The sequence below is a fragment of the Triturus cristatus genome, chromosome 2_2, assembly GCF_964204655.1.
Source record: "Triturus cristatus chromosome 2_2, aTriCri1.1, whole genome shotgun sequence".
NCBI lineage: Eukaryota > Metazoa > Chordata > Amphibia > Caudata > Salamandridae > Triturus > Triturus cristatus.
The window spans coordinates 76,179,068-76,199,599 of NC_140582.1; the positions used below are offsets into that span (position 1 = coordinate 76,179,068).

The window sequence follows — 20,532 nt, forward strand, 5'->3', positions numbered from 1 at the left end:
GGGTCTGGCGAGACCTAATAAGAGGCATTAAGGAGACACCATAGCCAATATTGATGCAGCCAAAAGGAGCTCCTTTATAACTCGATCTTTGCTAATTTTGACTCTCCAATGCACATAAATGTAAGATATTTCACACAGAACATCCACGAAATTTCACTCTGAGACAGGCTATAACTGCTTGCCGGCACATATGTATGCTGTTTTCAATGAAGTACTGTCTTAACAACCCTTTACATTCTGCCATTAGAGCTGGACAGGTACAGACAATATGGCAAATACATTCCTTTGGATAGTTACAAAGCCAACATGAGATCACCGCAGTTGACCTTCTCTGAACAGAGGAATTGAAATGTATTATAAAATTGCCTAGTTGACGTCCCAGCAGTTTGAGCTTAGATTTTAGACCAAACAAGTCCCCTAAGTATGTTTGAAATTTGAGGCGATCCTATGAACCAATTAATATCCATGCATGCATGAATGAATGAATGAATGAAGTATTTCTATAGCGTGTACAAATACCCTTAGGCGTTACAGCTAACTGGTGGGGCAGATTATGGAAGTTCACATTTGCAAGGCAAAAAGCCAAGTCTACAAAGCTTAACGGAAAGGAAGGTGTAGCTCTAAGCCAGATATGGATAAAGGAAGAGTATTCCAGAGTTTGGCTGCCACGACCGAAAAGGCTCTTCCTCCCAATCGTGCTCTTCTGTATCTCGGAACTACCAACAGATTTTTATTGGATGATCGTAATTGTCTGTTAGGGCCATACCGGTGGAAGATGTTCCTGATTCCTGCTGGTCCTATATTGTGTAGTGCCCTACGAACAATACACAAGGTTTTGAATAGAATTCTTTTTTGTGCTGAAAGCCAATGCAAATTCTTGATGGTGGCCGAAATTGAGTGGTATTTAGGAATGTCCAGTATTAGTCTAGCTGTATCATTCTGCACCAGCTGGAGTTTATGGATAGTAGCCCTGTTGGATTCCAGAAGGAGGGCATTACAATAATCCAACTTAGATAGAACTAGTGAGACAGCAACTTGTTTCCGTGCATCAAGGGAAAGAAATGGAAATATCTTTCTAAGGGTCCTTATGACCCAAAAGCAGGAGGATACTGTTGTATTAACCTGGTGGTTGAAGGATAAACTGGTGTCAACTAGGACACCAGGTTTCATGCAGATTCAACCGGCGAGGGGCATGACCCCAATGTTTCTGGCCATCAGGAGCGGGTCCATTCTGGATGATGAGTACCCAACATCAGAACCTCGTCTTGTCGCTGTTTAAATGAAGATAGTTGTCCCTCATCCAGAGAGCCACCGACTTCATACAGTTATTACAATTGGCGGCTGAGGCTTCTACATCTTGAGTGATTGACACTATTAGCTGTGTGTCATCTACATAAGATATTATCTCTAGCCTGAATGATCTAACCAATTGTGCAAGAGGGGAAACATATACATTAAACAGTGTTGGGTTCAGGGAGGACCCTTGAGGAACTCCACAATAGTTTAGAAACAGGGTCAGAAATAAATTGATCCATCTTAACCTTTTGTGATCTGTCAGTCAAGAAGGACAGCAGCTTCGGTGCACATCCATAGATACCTATTTGTTGCAGCCTATTGATCAACTTATTGAGAGCGATGGTATCAAAGGCTAAGGACAAATCCAATAGGATCAGCATCGCGGATTGCCAAGCATCAACAAGAATGCTTATGTTATTGATTGCAGTTATTAAAGCTGTTTCCGCTCCATGGCAGGATCTAAATCCATACTAGGAAGGATCAAGAAAATGATGTTGCTCCAAGTATGTACTTAATTGGGAATTAAGATGTTTCTCCAAAATCTTAGCTGGTACAGGGAGTAGGGAGATTGGTCAATAGTTTTTAAAGTCTGTGGGGTCAAGATAGTCTTTTTTTTAATAAAGGCTTAATGACCGCTGTTTTCCAGACAAGTGGATAGCATCCGGAATGGTTCAGAGTCTCTGTTAGATGGGGAACAATAATCTCCCTAACTATCCTCATCAACATGGGGGAGCATGACTCTAGTGGGGAGCCAGATTTAATCCCTTCCAGAAGATGGTCGGTCTGGCCATTCGAGGGGGGAAGAAAGGCCATGAGGGAGTGGTCGCTTCCCAGACCCTGGGGAAGGCTAGAAGATGATGGGTTAGTATTTTGGTCGTCGATGAGGGCCATGGCATTACTCTTCTCCAATGAGGAGTATATTTTTGCAATTTTAGTGTGAAAATAGTCAGCCAAGCCATCACAGGAAGCCTGTGTGCTCTCCTGATGGCCCAAGGAGTAGGGAATTGATAAATTGCCGACCAGCCTGAAGAGGTTTCTAGTGGACTTGAGAGTTGATATCATCTGGGTACAGAAGGCTGTTTTTTCTGCTCTGATGGCTAATTTATATTCTGCAAGCTTAGCTTTATACTTTGCTTTCTCCGCCTTGTCATACTGTTTAAAGCCAGATGCGTTCTTGGCGACGACAAGATTGCTTAAGTAGCTTGAGTCTTTCCAAGTAACAGGGGGACGAGATCTTTTAGACAACTCTGCCTTGTCCATAAGGGATGAGATATTTTTCCCCAGATGAATTTATAGCTCTTCGAAAAGCTGGCTGTGAAAGGGTTAAAGCCCAGAGATCCTCTCCTTGGAAGGTGGTTCAGGCCAGGTTTAGGTTATCATATGCCGGAATGTTTAGTGGATCACTTAAGGCTTTCTACACAATAGAATTTAAGGTAGGACTTGGGTAGTTTTTTAGCTTATAACAACATTTCAAATCACACCCAAGCTGCTTATGCTCTGTCTCCTGAGGCTGAACTCAAGGCGATTTAGAGCAGGAGAGGCCGGGCGAGGAAGATTAAGCAGGCGTCGGTATGTCCCTGCTACAGCATTATCGATTGGTTTATCTAGTCTTCCTCTCGAGGTCTACACTCCGTGTGTGTGAGAAGGAACATGTTTAGCAGCCTTGACTTGCAGTAGAGGCTAGAGAGACAGGCCTTTCAAAGAAAACCGTAGAGTGTTAAAAGCGGCACACAAGATGTGTTTTTACAAGACACAATCTTTGAATCACCAGATGCTACTTCATACAGCCTAGTTATCCAGTTATGCCCATTTTCTTTGTTTTTACATCACGAGAGTCCTAATAGCTTTTGTCTTGTCGTTCAATATAAAGCACAAGCAACAGCTGTTAAGATTCGTGTGTTGTTCAGAAATGCAAATTTAGGAACAAAACAGTTGTCTAAGAATAACACAAGATTCTTCACTTGTATCGGTCTGAGGATACATAATGCAAATAAATGAGTACAACGTTAAATCTATATTTTGTATGCATCAACTAGTTACAACTATGCCTGAGCAATTTAAAGTAAAATCCCCCTATACTAACCAAAGTACAACTGTAGTCTCCTGATGACCAACCTTGTAAATGCACTTTTTAATATACGTATCGTTCACCATATAGTAATACTCAGGACATAACACCACACCTTTGAGACCTCTTCTACACGGACATGAGAATAAATTCCTACAAGCATCTCCCCGCAGATTCGCGACCATTAAACGTCATCCAAGATGATGTATGCGTCACCGATAGTTTTACTCAAACAACGTTACTTTATGTAGAAGTGACAATGTGTTCTGAATCTCCGACAACCCAACGTCAATTAGTAAGGCGTAGAGTGGTTCATAAATGTATTCCACCTCGTGAAAAGGAAGTAGAGTACAATAGTAGGCGCCTCAGAAACCCTGGTTCTGTCCAAGTGACGACTCACCTCAGATGAATCCTGGCAAGACATTTCTCGTTTGATTTCTGTTACAGCGATCCGTTGTAAAGTTCAAGCTGAGTAAACACCTGGAAAGATTACTGTGTTCACTTAGACCTCCAAAACAGACTGCTTCCTAATGTGTGAACAACGTGCGGTGTCAGTTTATACTTGGAGAACACATGCCCAAAACAGGGGACACTAATCTTCCCTAGCAGGATCAAAACCTTGGCTACTGCGCATGCTCAAAGCACAGATACTAATTACATGACACTGGCCACTGCCTAGCGAGAATACGCTTTACTAATGGACATTACGCTTCATTGTGCTGTTTGGTTCGAATAATAGTTACAGAATGCACATACTTAAGGTTTAGAGTTTAGATTGATAAATGCAACAAGTAACGCGGAGGTGCATCTTTCTAGGGACGCCCATGGTTCTTTGCGCGTGCTTAAGTAAGGCCTGTCTCTACTTTGAACATGCGCATTTTCTGCAAGAACCAAACCTGATAACATTTCGAGCCTTAGTATAGACGGGACTTATGTGAGTGGTTACGATTTACACTTCGGAACATCGTTGCGAGGCGTGGTGTATACTTTGGCTCAATTTTTCCGCTATCCGTTGGCACCGTGAGAGCTGAGTGTCCCACCTGCTTAGGAGATCCTCGTGTTTATCCTAACGCCTAAAGCATACTTTAAGGGTCACTTGCGATGAAATCTAAGAAAGAGATGGCTCCCCGGGATTCAGAAAAGGTAATCCTCTTCTCACGTAAGGTTTAAGTTCATAACATTTGTAAAATTAATAGTTCATTCAGCCTTTTCCCACACGACGTTCCACGACTGTATTTTTTTTTTCTTCGCAGTCACTTTAGGCACTTCTCCGCAGGTATTATTGGGTTGCCCAAAAATGTCTGCTATTTTTGTGGTTATTTTCCTGTATTTATTTAAAACTTTTTTAGAGAGTACAGAACTGCCAAATGGCTTCACGTTTTGCGTTACTTCCGCTTTTTGAATCAGCAGTATTTGTGCACGCTTCTGCTTTTAAGTCCATGACAATAAAGATAAATGACTCGATTACTTGCTGATAATCACAGGGAGAATGGACGGGTTGTAATGACTGTAGCAAGGGTGTAACAGACTGCAAATTACCAGTAGGTTACGGGGGCTTTATCCCTACGTCCTCGCTCAGGTCATTACTTGTCATATGTCTCAATCACTCTGCTTTCTCAGTCAGGAGAAAGACTATTCCAAAATCGGTCTGGAATTGTGCTCTACTGAACGTTATGTGCTGGAATAATCTGACATTTTTACATATTTTTCAAAAGTCAGTGTTCTTGCAGTCACTCCTGAATTTGTTTCCCACCCCAGAAGTGCTTCCTCCTTCGATGCTGCGTGGAGCATCCAGTTGTCCAAGCAGGGGTACATTCTCCAGCTTTTGAGATGTAGTAGAGCCGCCAATGGAGTCATCTTGGTGGACACTATTGGTGCCGATTTTATCTCGAAAGATAGAACCTGTAACTGAAAGTAGCAACCCCAAAGGCAAAACCTCAGGAATATTTGATGGTTGACTTGCATAGGCACATGCAGATAAGCACCTATGAGAATCAATAAATCTCCCTTCAAAATTAGAAGAATTATGTTTTGGAGAATCTCCATCTAGAATGACCTCATTATATGGTTTGACAGATCGAATATGCCACACCCCAGAAACATCCTCACTGGCCTATGCACACACAACCTACAACAAATTACAAATCCCACACGCATTGCTTGACACATATAAGATATAATCTTCGGCAGCCTAGGTTTAGTTACGTTTCAAACCATTACTCCAGTCACTTGGTCAGATTACTATCTTGTTGCTTTCCAACACAAGACATCAAAACTCACCCCTACTAAAATCATCTTGCCCTCAACTACATATTGATTTTGAATTAGCTACATTTGGAGAAACTAGAAAGCCTGCTTACCTCAAGTAGAGCTGGTTAAAATCAATTCTGTACAAACACTCTGTGTATGGCTCCTGAAAGTTTTTAATCTCCTAATTCATCTCTAAACATCTGCACATAACAAAAGTGAACAAGCCCCTTGGATAAATGGAGAGTTAAAAAATATCAAAAAACAAATTGCTAAATTCAGCACAACTGGCTCATAACAAACAAACCCTCAAGACAAGTTATGCCTATATAAATGCACACAGATTATACAAGTCTACAATTAAAAAATGAAGAAAAAAATACTATTCCAACTGAATCCACAATGCAAAGTGTGCTGATACAGTATTTTATAAAATACCCACTGAATTCTGTAAGCCAAAATTCCACAAGCTACCTACCCCATTTCTCGAGAATTTTGTAACAAACTGACAAATCATTACACAACTAAAGCAAACTGTTGTAATTTGTAATGTTACTTTCCATTCTTTCCCTTAGCTATTTGTTCCTTGCTGTTCAGCCAGTATGAATGTGATGTGTGTGGAATGTTGAAATGCTTGATGAGGAAGTGGAATGCTGGAGTGCCAGGGGAGGTTGACAGAGAGACAATTGGAGTGTGTGGGCTGAGCAGCAAGGATACTTCTCTTGGTGGGGATGAACTACTGAACCTATTATCCTACTTACCATCCTGTAACTAAGCTTAATAAACCTATTACCTACAACCTACTTCATGGCTACCTAAGGACTTCTTCTGGATTAAATCAATGGAGACTATTTGGAAAGAATAACCTGTGTGTTGTGAAAGATTACCTGTACCTGAAACTACTGAAGAACCTGAGGTGAAGAAACTTGAAATCTATAAGAAGAAGAACGCCTTGTAAGCCTTATCAGTGTCCTTTCCACCGGACAACCCACCATTAGCGCGTAAATCTGTCAACCAAAAAGACTGGCAAACCTTCAAACATCTTTCTATTAGGGTGAGATTCTGGCTTCAACAAAGACTGGCACGCCACCAAACATCCCGCTGCCTGGGCATTAACTGATCTGCTGTAGAGTGGGCCAGTAGCTTCATTATCCAAGTACTGCAAAACTGATGCTTTTGGAGGCACTTTTGTGGAGTTGTTTGCAACATACAGTGGAGCTGGGAATTGCTGTTCAAGATTGGAGCCTTATGTCCTGCTGCTTTGAAGTTGCGTGAATCTGCTAGAGCAGCTGGGAGCACACAGTGGGTACTATCGGCTGGAGCACGAGCTGTCCCACAACATTGTGTTGTCCTGTGATGACGTGGGAGCACGTACTCGCCGTGAGCCACCCGACGCCGTACACCCCTGCGAGCCACCATCTTTGCTGCCTGAGGTTGCGCTTCAGCTAGAAGGACAGAAAGTACCGGCAGCATCTGCGGAGAATAATATTCCTTAGCAGTGTTGCCGCATTGCAGTCACGAGTCGAACGTTGTTCAGTCACGGCGGGACAGAATTTTTTGCATTGGGCGCAGCATGCTTTTCCATACACTACGCTGCAATGTCAGAGGGACATTGGTGACCTACTCCGGGTTTATGCAAAAGTCTTCACAAATTGGAGGAGTGAAGCTCTGTGACAATCTGGAACTGCTCAACTGCGCGTGGGTGTTGGAGTACTTCAAAAGTAATCAGCAGCAGATTATCCTACTTGGGGGACTGTGAACTGAAGCAGGTTTTTCTTTCTGTCTTCATTTTTGATCCTGATAATGGAAAGAGTCTTAAGCTGAAGTTGTTCCATTGCTATTTCTGCAATGGGTCAGGAGAGATCTCGCTCATCAGAGTTTCCTCAGAGATAATACGGAACAACTATATTGAAAAGTGCTGAATGTTTTCCACTTCTATTGTGCGGTACATAGCATGCATATACGTTTTTATTTGCTGTGCAGAGTTGCTAGCTTTCTTCCTTTCTCATATTTTCAGGTCACATGTTGTGCTAGTTAACTATCAGTATGCTACTGTGTGCCATGTATGCTGCATGCTATGTGCCTTGTTCAATTTTGCTGCCATGGGTGATATATGCCGTGCTCAATTTTGCTGAGTTTACTGCCATGTATCCCATGTTCTTGCTGGGTGTGTTGTTGCTTATACCACATGCTATTGTGTGCAGTGCTTAGTTTGCTATCTTGAACGCCTTATTCCTACTGGGTGTGGTTCTGCCTATGTTGTGCTGATCTAGTGAGGCTATCATTAATCTCTAGCCTATTTTGTATTGTGCAATGTTTGGTTGTCGGGTCTTATAAAGTGTGGGGCTTTGCCTTTGTGGAAGTCTGTTGCGTTGAGGATTGTGTACCCTGACCTGGGTGCGTTTTAGGGGTTGTGTACCCTGTAATTTTGTTTTACCAAGGGGTGCGTTGAGGGGTCGTGTATCGTGTACTTTTGTTTTACCTAGGGGTGCGTTTAGGGGTCGTGTACCTTGTGCTTTTGTTATACCTAGGGGTTCGTTGAGAGGTGGTGTACCCTGTCCTGTTGCTTTACCTAGGGGTGTGTTGAGGGGTCATGTACCATGTACTTTTGTTTTACCTAGGGGTGCGTTGAAAGGTCATGTACCTTGTGCTTTTGTTTTACCTAGGGGTGTATTGAGGGGTTGTGTACCCTGTACTTGTGTTTTACCTAAGTTTGCGTTGAGGGGTCGTGTACCCTGTAGTTTTGTTTTACCTAGGGGTGCGTTGAAAGGTTGTGTACCTTCTCCTGATACTTCTGATTCTGTCAGGTGTGCTATATGTGGTGTGCAGAAGGAGGTGAGTGATGAGGGAGTTACTCCTCAGTGGTGTCCTCCATTCTCCCAGTCCTACATACCATTACAGTGGTGTAATGTCAATGGATTTGGTATTGATCCAGCGCATCCCCAATAATTTGGACAGGGACAAACATCCAATTCTTTCATTTACTTTGGCCCAAACACATGCACCCAAAGTCCCTGTTGCGCGGGTGTCAAGTTTAGGAATTCCTTACCAATTCATCAAAGTTTAGACAGTTCATAATTTACACAATAATCCTTCTCGTTCAAATTTCCAGCTTCTTGGTCGATGGACCAATTGGTTGAAAAATTGAAGGTAACAGTTACTCAAACAATAAACGGCCAAAAATAATCACTCATTGTTTGCAATTATTTAATTTATCTAACTCAAATGCAATAATCTTAGGAAAACCTCATGAGAGAAAAATACACTCTTAAACACAAGTAGCAAATCATTAATCTCAAGAAACATATGTTGCGTGGAGGGGATAGATGAAGAGACATCAGACATTTGCATTAATCAATTCTCAATTCGGAAAGATAGATGAAGAGACAAAAGTACAAGGATAATAACTTCGAGTTATCTAAGATACCAACCCAAAGAATAAGAACGGGGGAACCACCACCCAGGCCTAGGTAGTGGCAGGGGACCCCCAGACAGAGAGTCAGGGGTCAAAGACTTTAAGATCATGACAAGGATAGGACTGGAACAGCTAGGCCTCTCTGCAACCCGACAATCAGCAGCGCACCCTCTCTCTCCTCACGCCTAATGCAGCATCCGCATCTGTCGCCCTCACTACACACCCTGCCCCTAAATGACCTATTCTTTATACCCTTACCATACAGATTCCATCCCACCAAAGTTGCTTATGTCACCCCTTCTAGCTACGGGATTGGTCAAATTTAAGGGCGGACAGTCACCCTAGCATTAGATCATCCTACTTTGACTACCCCATTGTTAGGCTTTCGTTCCCACATATTCAGTATATATCCCTGTTCTCTCATGAGGATGAAGTAACGAGTTAAGGACAAATCTTTGTACATTTAACAATTTTCAGATTTTCACACGGAGGCACTGAAGTTGGCTGCTCGTCATGCGTCATGTCCTGCACCGTGTCACGCTCTTTCAGCTTGTTCCGCATTCCAGCCACTCAGTCACGTGGTTTATGCATGCTGCAAGTTTCACTCATCACAGTTCGGCTAACTTAACCCAAAATGGAGACTCACCCATTTACTAAAAGAACGTAAAGTAGATATTGATTAATAATGTGATAATGAAATCTTCACTGTTGACCACCCACCTTAACTCTAATCCAGGTTAACAGTTAACCTAGCATAGCAAATAAGCAGAAAGCGGCATCAATTATTATGACAAAGCAACATACGTCATGCCTTTTTACTACGTATACATGCAATTTGCCATGCAAAACATTCATAACATGTTTTACGCACCATATTATTACGCCTTCGGTTATTTACGTAGTGTTAAGATTAATTTCATGCACATTGCAAAGCAAATTTCCCACATGTGACATGTGTTTGCTCGTTAATACACTTGCTACTTAAAATCAGTACGTATTACAGGGGTGCTTAATACAAGCTAGTTTCTTTATTCGAATCCCCGCTCCATCAGTATTTAGTTCTTTTAAATTGCAATTGTTATTTGTAAATTGTATATGTCTCTTTTGTATTGATGTCAAATGATGTGTACTTCCACTGAACATTTTGGTATTATTATTAATTGTTTTCCCTAAGGGAATGAGATGTGTTGTAACTTGTAATGTTACTTTCCATCTTTCCCTTAGGTATATGTTCCCTGCTGTTCAGCCAGTATGAATGTGATGTGTGTGGAATGTTGGAATGCTTGATGAGATAGTGGAATGCTGGAGTGCCTGGTGAGGTTGACAGAGCAACAGTTGGAATGTGTGGGCTGAGCAGCAACAATGCTGCTCTTGGTGGGGATGAACTACTGAACCTATTATCCTACTTACTATCCTGTAACTAAGCTTAATAAACCTCTTACCAACAACCTACTTCATGGCTACCTAAGAACGTCTTCTGGATTACATCACAAACATGTTGGATTCTTATTTAAACAACAAAAAAAGCCCCACGCCCCACCAATCCCTTTCCTACAAAACCTTTCAGGGAAAGGCAAGCGCAGCCTCTACTTTCCTTTGAAGAACTATCACTCACTGAGTTTCAGTATCATGTCAAAGCGAGCGAGTCAGCCGGCTGCCACATGACTCGTGCCCACCTCAAATCTTCATAAACATTCTACTATAAACTTTTGTAGCCATCCCAGACAGAACACTAATTAACAACTCCTTAACAACGTGAGTTTTGCCAGAAGACGTTAAAAAGTAATACGTACACCTGTTATTAAAAAAAATCTACCCTTGACAATCAAGGCCCACCAACTACAGACCCATGGCTAATAAATATTCGTGGGCAAATGTATAGAAAGAACAGGTTTCACCCAGATTCTACAATTCATTGAAGAGAATAACATACAGCATTAAGCAGGCATCCCTCAATACTCAATCATGTTACACTTGCTTTTCAGAATCTACATGAAATCATTACCAGATTTGATCAATGGTTTTGATTTCACCTGCCGTAACTACGCAGATGACATGCAGACACTGCTGAAATTTGAAAACCCAAAGGATATTGAAACCTCAAAAGTCTTCAATTGCTTCTAGGCCGTTTACCACTAGGTGACATGGAGTCACCTCAAATGTAATGCCTGCAAAACCGGCATACTTACCTGTGGTGACTGGAAAACCTACGACTCTCTCTGTACCTGGCGTGACGATCTAGTACCACTGGCAAAAATATCTAAGGCGGTAAAAAATCTAAAATTACCAGGGATGCCAAGCTGTCAGTGAAAGCACACTTAGGATTCCCTCACAAGGTTTAAGCTATCTCTTGTCCCATCAAATGTGTATTATGCTAATGGTCTGTATTACAGCTAGGGGTCAAACCAAAAGGTATGCAGTTCCTAAAGGGAGGGAAGGGGAGGAAGGATGGAAGTGGGAGACAAGGTAAGTGAAGGACTAGGAAGGCGGGGAGTGCTCCAATAAGGAGTAAGGGCCCTCACACACCCCGAGAGGTGTCATGCTTCATCATAAGGCAGCTCCATGTCGGGCCAGCGCTGCAATACCCAACGGGCCACGCAGGAAGGCTCTTTGCCGGAGGTCTTCTGGATAGTCAGCCGTAGGCCCTGTGTGATGAGGTGGAGGGGCAAACGTGTGGTGAGTATAATGGGTGCAGTGTGTGTGTGTGTTAAAAATAGCTATGAATGTCCGTTGGAACCTTTAATGATTAGGCACTGATGCTATGGTTAAAAACAGACTAAGAAGTCGTGGCTGGCTAGGAGAATTAAACCTGCTTCAGCTCGATGTGTGTGATGGTGGGTGAAGGTGGTAAGAAGGTCGAGATGTTTCACGCCTATTATCTCCAAAAGGATGGGTGGCGTTTCATCAGGACCCCAGAAAGAAACCTATTTGAAGGCGACGGTCAAAAGGGATTTTCTAAAGTGTAGCGTCCCTGTATCGTGGATTCAAAGGTAATCCGGGAGGTTGGGCAAGAGGAATGTGTCCTACTAACGAACCTCTAGAAGGGTGGAAGCGGGGCATCAACCTGGATGTCTCGAGCAGCCGTCACTCTGACGGGGAGGAGTTACCACCTAATCAGTGCTCCAGTGTGTGGGACCTAGCCACATCCGGATGCCAGGGAATTACAGCTATCCATTGTCAACTGTGAGAAGATTACAGAGAATTCAGAATGCTACTGCTAGATTACTACTACATGTAAAATCACAAGCACCCGTCTCCCATGCCTTGAGGGCCCTACACTGGTTACAAGAAGATCCACTTTCAAGCTGATTTGTATCACTCAAAGCACAGAAAGAAAATCAACAAATGCATACAAGAAAGAAACCAACAGTCAAGAATGGATCCTCACTTCAAGGGTCCCCACATACAAGAAAAAAAAACAGCGTGGAACATCTTTCTTTGTTCAGCAGCCAAACTATGGAATTCACTACCCACACACAGTATCCACTGACAACCATTCTTAGCTTTCAGAGATTAGCCAAGAGCTGGAACATCCACACATGACAACCATGTTCACACCACAGTAGTATACTCCACCGTTTTTTTGGTTTAAATCTTTTTATTGATATTGAAAAGACAAGAGTTATAATAGCTGCCACCTACATCCACCGGCCGGTGGGGAACATTCGAACGAATTGAAAATAAAGGTAGAAAAGGAAAGGAGTAATAGAGAGGAGGGAGGGTAAAGAGGTCTATCTCTTAATGCTGTGCGTGGTGTAACAGGCAAGGGTCACCCAGGTGATATGGGCTGGGCTGGGCAGCCATCTATCATCCTTAATCCTTTAGGGGGGGCCCAGTGAGGCGGAGCACTCTAAGGTACTTTGGGCAAGTAAGCTCGGTGAATTTGTTAGACAATAATTCTATAGTGGTACCCCATGTTTTATCGATTTTGGGAAGGGAGCGTTTAAGGCCCGCAGTAAACTTTTCCATCCCCAGTATTTCCCATAACTTATATAGCCAATCCAGATGGGTGGGAATCTTTGCCGTGACCCATCCAGCCGCTCCCAACGCCAAAGGAACTGCTCTACCCCGGTTAGATCTGAGAGGGTACATCAGGGCATTCGGGAGTCCTAACAGTATGTATGAGGGGAATTTAGGTAAATCAGTATGGTATATGTCGTCTATATCCCGGAGAATTACCTCCCAGTAGTCCTGTATCTTCGGGCATGACCATAAAATGTGAATGAGCGTGCCCTGCAAACCGCACTGCCGCCAGCATTACCCATTCTCACCCTGTTTCCCCTGGATGATTCTCGCTGGCTTGTAATACCAGTGATGTGCAATTTTCAGGAACATCTCAGTGCCTGCCGTGCTGCATGAGGAAGCTCTGGCCTTGTGTATGATGTCCTGCCATTCTCTAGGGGTGAACTTGTGTTCATTCGGATTCCCACCTACGCTGCGCCGGGGACTTGCTAGACTGTCGGAGAATGTTTAAAAAAGCATAAATATCGGACAGCAACCGTTTATCTGATGTTCTAGTAATGTACCACTTCTCAAATTTCGTTAAAAAAGTGGCATGCATGTGGTTTTATCTGGGGTTGTGTAACCCAATGACAGGGAGCCAGGTATTGCTAATAGGCCTTCTGAGGTATCCCAAAACCATCTACGAGGCTCGTAAAGTCCAATATCCCATTTTCGTCAAAGAGGTCCCAATGCGTTTACAGTTGGTCTCTTGCCAGTGGAGAAACCCCTCTCCTGTGTGAGCCGGTAGGAAGTCAGGGTTGCCTATAAATGGGGTCAAAGGAGACACCGGAGAAGAGAGGCCGTATGGCACCTGTACCCGATCCCACACCCCCACCATGGCCCTTAGGACCGACGACACATACACTCCACCGGGGCGGTGTTTTCGGGGGAGCCACGGGACCTTCCAAATGTGCATGCCCGTTATCGAGCAGTCTATAAAACACCAGTGTTTTTCCGACTCTAGCTTGTACCACTCAAGCATATATCTGAGTTGTGCTGCCTGAAAATAATGTTCCAAACATGGGACACCCAAACCCCCGCCCTCTTGCTTCAGGTGTATCAAAATACGGGCTAGTCTCGCTTTCTTGCCTCCCCAAACAAAGTTGTTAATAAGACGTTGCATCTGGGACAACATATTGGGTGATGGTCTGAGCGGCAGCGTCTGCATCACATGGAGTATTCGCGGGAGAGTGGTCATTTTACCTGCAGCTAGACTACCCTGCCAGGACATGAGGTACCTTTTCCAATTGGAGATCTCATTCCTAACCCCAGCCAGTAGGCCACCATAGTTCACTTGGGCCGTCTATACCAGGGTGGGAAACAGCTGCAAACCTAGGTACTGGACACCATCAGTAGCCCATTTAAATGGGAACTGTACCGCTAGCGCTTGTAGCTCTGCTTGAGGGAGGGTCAGGCTCAAAGCTTGAAGTTTATGGACGTTCACCCTAAAACCCGATGCTAGACTAAAAAGATCTAGTTCCTCCATCGTTAGGTTTTATCCAGTAAGGGGCACATCCGACGGGTCCCGTCACTACAGTTACGCTCTGGGATAAATCCAGACTGGTCAGGGTAAATCTGCCCCTGCATATTGGGCGCTAAGGGGGCAGCCAGGATGCTAGTGAATATCTTAAGGTCAACATTCAATAATGAAATGGGACGATAGGAAGCACTGACCCTCGGATCCTTACTGGGTTTAGGAATCACCACTACTTCCGCCATGGTCATAGTTGGGGTCACTCTGCCGGATTCGCTAAAGAAATTAAATAAGCAAACCAAAACCGGGGCTAAGTTTTGGGCGAAGGATTTGCAGAAATGGGCCGAGAAACCATCCTCCCCCTGTGCCTTCCCTGAGGTGGGTCCCGCTATGGCTTTAAGAACCTCCCCAAGCCGAATATCTGTGTCTAGATTGGTAGCGTCCAGGTGAGGAAGGGCCACCACAAGTGCATCTTGCACATATAGTTTGGCTGCTTCCAGATCCAAATTATCTGTCCTGTATAAGTCTGGATGGAAAGACTCAAATCTATCTGCTATGTCACCGTCGGAATATAAGATCTCGCCCTGAGTAGTTCTAATCCCCTCGATATGCCTAGCGGTTGTCTGAGCCCGAAGGAGGGTTGCCAGAAGTTTACCTGCTTTATTGCCGCCAGCTTAGTAGCGCTGCTTAGTTTGCAGGAGCGAATATTCCGCTAGATCATAGTCAATGGCTTTCAGCTGCCGTCTAGCTGCATTGAGTTGCCCCGAATCTGAACAGTGCCCATTCTCTGATTAACCCCCTCCAATTCCTTTACTTGCGATTTGAGGTGCTCCCTCTTCTCCTTCCGCTCCCTTTTCACTGCCCCCGAATGACTGCTTTTAGTGCGAGCGGAGTCCCGCCTCCGTCATTAATCTCCAAATACGTCTTAATTGTGTCTCGTATTTCTTTAATGTTGGCGTCGCATTCGAGCAATTTATGATTAAGCCTCTTCTGTTTGTGACCCCGGGAATTCCCTTGGATACGCAGTTCAATCCTGATAGGAGAATGATCTGATAGTGCCGCGGTCCCTATCGAGGCACCACTTATAGCCCTGGTAACTCTTGGGGATGTTAGGAACCAGTCAATACAAGCATAGGTCTGGTGGGCTGCTGAGAAGCATGTGTATACCCTAGCCGTAGGATGTCTGATCCTCCATACGTCCGAAAGACTCAAGTCTGACAATTTCTGCCTCATGGAGTTGGAAAGCGCCCCGGTGTGGCCTTGTCTTTTATGACTGGTCCAACTGCGCATCGTGCTATGTTAACGCCCCCCCCCGCCCCCATAACTAGGTCCTCATCTTGGAATCCAATATGGCATTCAGGGTGTTATTGAGAAATAGCTCCTGACGCTCATTTGGGCTTTCGATGGATGCTGTAGTATATGTGTGTCTACCTATCGCCACCCTCAGAGCTAGGGCCCTGCCCGATACCTCCGTATGCACCCCTAACACCTTACCCTGAAAATGTGTGGCGAACGAGACCGCTACCCCTGCCTTCTTATTGCCCGAGGAAGAGAAGAATTGTCCATCAAACCACCGGGAGCGGAGGCATTTCCAGTCTGTTCGCAATGAGTGAGTCTCCTGTATGAGGCAAATGTTGCTGCCCAGCTCTCGCAGGAGTGTCAATAGGACCCTCCTCTTCACCGGGGAGTTGAGGCCTCTGACATTGAGGCTCAAAATTCTTACTTTAATCATCTACACATACCCTGCATGGCGGCGCTAGGCTCGGCCTGCGGCCGGATGCCCACTGTGAGCAGTAGGTCTCCCAATGGCTCCCCAGTGCCATTGACCAACCGCCCCCCATTTGAGCCCAAAGGCGAGACCTATTGGCTATGCCAATGCTTGTTTATTAGTGTTTCAATTAAGAGCATACAGTACAGAGCACATGCCAGTGACACAGGGCAGTGCAGAATACAACTTTATGAGATAAGCAGTCATTCTTCCGAGAAGGAGTAAAGGGGATCTGGCTCAACAAACAGAAAGCAGAGAATGTCTATGTGTCTTCTCATGTACGGCTTTAACCTAACCCTGGCATCCAAACATGGGGACCAACTTGGGGTGAAAGAGGAGGGGACGGGTCAATAGGAGGAGGGAAGTTGAGAGGTATTGCAGGCCCAAGGAGTGAGTCACCAGCGGTTGCATATCTGGGAACAGTCCGTTCCAGGGGGATCAATACAGGGTCTTACTGTACACAAAATATTAATTCCCTGCCTCTGTGGTAAACAGAGGCCAAGCCTTCTTGGTGAGGGGAGGGATGTGTGCACGCCGCCTGATGTTATGAGAAGGGGGGCTCTCCCGATCAGTGTCAAGAAATTGTGACAGTAGCTGGTCCCACACGGGCCTCTGGGTGGCAACAAAGGCCCTGGGCATCTCTGTATGCAGAACGATAGCATCAGTTTCCACCCAGTCGGTCATTGCGGTCCTCGAGGCTGTGCTATTAGGAGAAGCTGCGCTCTTTTATTGCAATGTCACAGTGTGGGTTGCCAAGTCTTGGTCCAGATGTGTGAATCTACCTGCCATTTTTAATTTCTTCTGGCATTTGTAGAATAGATGAAGTTGTCATCATGCATGTGTTGAGCTATGTTTCCTGATATAAGCAGATACAGTCATATAAGGATTTTTTTTTTTTAACCACCTGATCAATGTATATCACAACTGTCACTATCACAAATGCTGCTTCTATTCACACACATAGATGCATATATAGAAGAGTTTGTGCCTGCTACTAAAACATAAAAAAATATCATACTTCACCACAAGATAAATGTGCACATCAGACTATGTAACGTTTACTGTTTCTATGCACATATGGGTATTAATATAGAGGGGAGTTCTCCTGCCAATACAACATTACCAAGTGTCATGTGCATATGTGTATTTAAAAGTCAAATTTTTTTTTTTTTAGAAAATAAAATAAAACTCCTCCTTTCACCTTTTGTTGCATCCCTTCTCTCGCTAACTCATCCCAAACCTTTTGACTACTATGAACCCCCAAACATTTTTCTTAAACACCTCTATTACAAAAACAACATGCTACTTCCGTTTTCAAATCCATTCCCATCATTCTATCCCTACTCTAAACTCTAAAAAAAAAAAACACACACAGGATCTCAAGAGCTCAAACCGAATTGAACTAATGCACAGATGCAGGAAAAAATACTAATCTACTAACTATTAACCTCTAATCTTGGATTACGTGGTAGCATACTACTCACCGCAATGCCCCATTAGGGGTAGTGAGCGATATATAAATACAATTTACAATTACAACATACTCCCCCAAGTAGGCTCCCGTAATCCTTTAGGTGATGCAGGACCCTCCAGTGCCCAATGGAAATGCAGTGAAGAAACCAAAAAACAAATGGATGAAACGTTTGAATTAATTTCAGCTGCTAGTTATTTCCCAGGGCTACCTTATTTTTCCCACCATGCTACATCAGACAGAAACCAGTCAAATGCTGGTCAGTTTTGGTCGGGTTGGCCTAAGACAGCTGTATGAGACAAAAGGCCAAGTCCCATCGGGCAACTTGGACAAGTTGTGCACCACTATCAAACAGTATATTAGCAATTTGACAGTACTTCACACAGTGATTATTGTACAATAAATCACATTTATTTTAATCAGTGGTTCACAAATTTGTTGGTTCCCCTCCAATGTCGAACTTCCTCTTTATGGCTGGTCATGATCACTGCATGATTTTCTTCAACTTAAATCTTCAAAGCATACTGGGGGAAATGGTTAGGCAATGTATTGTGAGCATGTGGTCTGGGGGGGGACTTCGGGGGGGGCGGAGAGGTAGTGCGAGCTTAGGCGGCGCTTTGGTGCGATGGTGGTCCAACGGGCTCTGTTTTTCTGTTGTGTCATGTAAAACAATAAAAACTTGTTTATCAAAAAAAAAAATCTTCAAAGCATAACTACACTACTAACACCATCTAAAGCTACATCTCTAAAAAGGACATAGAAGAACTTTAGATACTCCAGGCAGAACTCTCTGGGATGCTGCCACTTAACACATTGTTTCAGTAAACCAGTTCCACCACTGGCTTGGCAAGACGTTTGGCAAAGTGACTTTCTTGAAAACCTCCTAACACCAGCAACCACACGAAAAGGCTTGCTGGCTCAATTGAGACATAAAAGTACAAAATGAAAAATTGCAAGCCTTGGAAAACAGTGGAGAAAAATGCATATCCAGAAAGATGCATTGGCAAAACCAATAGATCCGGGTTTAATGTGCTAAAGAGTCATCTAACAGTTGCTAACTGGTGCCATTTCATGACCGTGACTTTAAGCCAGTCTTGATTTTTGATACAAAGAACTGCACAGACCCATTCCTATAATGCAAAAATAAAACCACCAGTTCCAGTATGTTTATTGCTGTTGACTTCTGGAGCATGGAAAATCACCCTTATAGCAACGGGCCATTTCTTAGTGAAATGCGGGCAGACATTTTAATGGTTTAATTTCCAAACTATAAAATTAGTCCTTTTATGCAATATCGGACTTCTAATTCTAAGGCTGAAAATGTATACCTAAACGCTTTTTGCGTGTGCTCGATAGAGGCCCAACGCGCCATTTGTACAGTTAAATTTGTATTTTTGTATTTCTTAGAGAAAATAATGTAATAGAAAAGAGACCAAAAAGCAAATGGGCTAGAATTGCACTTAGGCAATTAGCTGTGATATGAAGCTAAAGTGCTATAAATTCCACTGGCAATGAGCATCTGCATCTCCACTCCTTTACACAACATAAACGGGTAGACCTGCTGCATTGAATAATGCTTAATTGGTACTACTTGTGTAAAATGTGAATGACATTATATTCAAGGAAAGACCTAGATATATGATTAGGAAAAAAAAGCAGTTTTCATGTATATTCCAACGTAAGATGTGGTCTCACGGCTATCACTGCGGTTTTGTGGTCACCAATGATGGCGGGTGTGAAACGGAAAGTGTGTCAGGTAGGTTAAAGGCTGTCGCCACTGCGCCGTTCCTGGAAAATAGAAGGATGGACTGGAGCAACTAAAGAGACCACAAGGAAAAAGGAAGAGGTGATACTCTGAAGCAATAGACAGTGGAGGAGAGACAGGGGTAGAGGAAGAGGGTACAGCAGTGGGAGAGACCGGAAAGAGAAAAAGGCTGCTGCAGTGACAGAAATGAGGAAGCAGAGAGGGGCTGGAGTACCAAGAGAGGCAGGGAAACAAAGAAGCCACAGCACAGAGAGCAGAGGAGATTTAGTGGAAAAGAGAGGGGTTGTGTATACAGAGATGGCAAGTTACCTTTTTATATGCAGTGCACGAATGAGAGAAATAACTAAATGTGTGATGATAGTTTACTTTTCCAAATGTAAATAGTCCTTTGTGCATTTCCAGCAGAAGGCTTAGGGACTCACCAAGCATCAGGGTAGAGATGGAGAGAGATTCCTCTGGGCTGAGCCAAGATGAGATTCCCAAAGTCTGAAGCCAGTGGCTGAAAGAGGCTGGTCAAAAACACTGGTGATTGAAGGTGGCAGACCAAAAGTCCAATCTAAGTTATGGTCTGTTTATAGTAGCTTCACTGTCAAAACCCAGATCTAACGAGAGGCACAATGACCATAACAAAGGCACAAAACATGCATAAAAAAGGAAATAAATTTCACTGCTGCCGGTGCATTTTGTTTGTCACGTATCTGACCAAAGAACTCTTCAAAACTATCTTGGAGTTTCAAAACCTACACTGAACCAGAGATTGCTCCAGTGACTGAAGAATTCTGCAACTCTATTGCAAAACATGGAACTAAAAAAGCTTAAGTTCAGGGGCGTGGTCAAAAAGTCCAAGATGGCGGTTGTGCCCTAGCGAGACTCCCACTGCTCAATCTTTATCAATATACATCCTGCCTGACAGCTACCACGTTACCATCCCCCAGTGGGGGCCACTGTGGAACGGCAGGACCAGAGCTGTTGGATTCGACCGGCGGGCTGGCCGGAGACAAGATGGCGACTGTGTCGCCGTGGCCC

The 20,532-nt window shown here is 43.9% G+C and overlaps 2 protein-coding genes across 2 annotated transcripts in view; one reads left to right on the forward strand and one right to left on the reverse strand.

The window, feature by feature from the left end:
• The window catches only part of LOC146861885 (uncharacterized), a 49,036-nt gene extending 45,091 nt beyond the window's left edge, over positions 1-3,945 (reverse strand). Inside the window, exon 1 of the mRNA XM_085641063.1 lies at positions 3,765-3,945. Coding sequence (XP_085497189.1) covers positions 3,765-3,788 — 24 coding nt within the window. The 5' untranslated portion in view covers positions 3,789-3,945. The remainder of the gene's footprint in view (positions 1-3,764) is intronic.
• Positions 3,946-4,280: 335 nt separating this feature from the next.
• LOC146861886 (uncharacterized) overlaps positions 4,281-20,532 on the forward strand; it is a 70,338-nt gene continuing 54,086 nt past the window's right edge. The window contains exon 1 of the mRNA XM_085641064.1: positions 4,281-4,507. Within this exon, the coding sequence (XP_085497190.1) occupies positions 4,466-4,507 (42 nt within the window). The 5' untranslated portion in view covers positions 4,281-4,465. The remainder of the gene's footprint in view (positions 4,508-20,532) is intronic.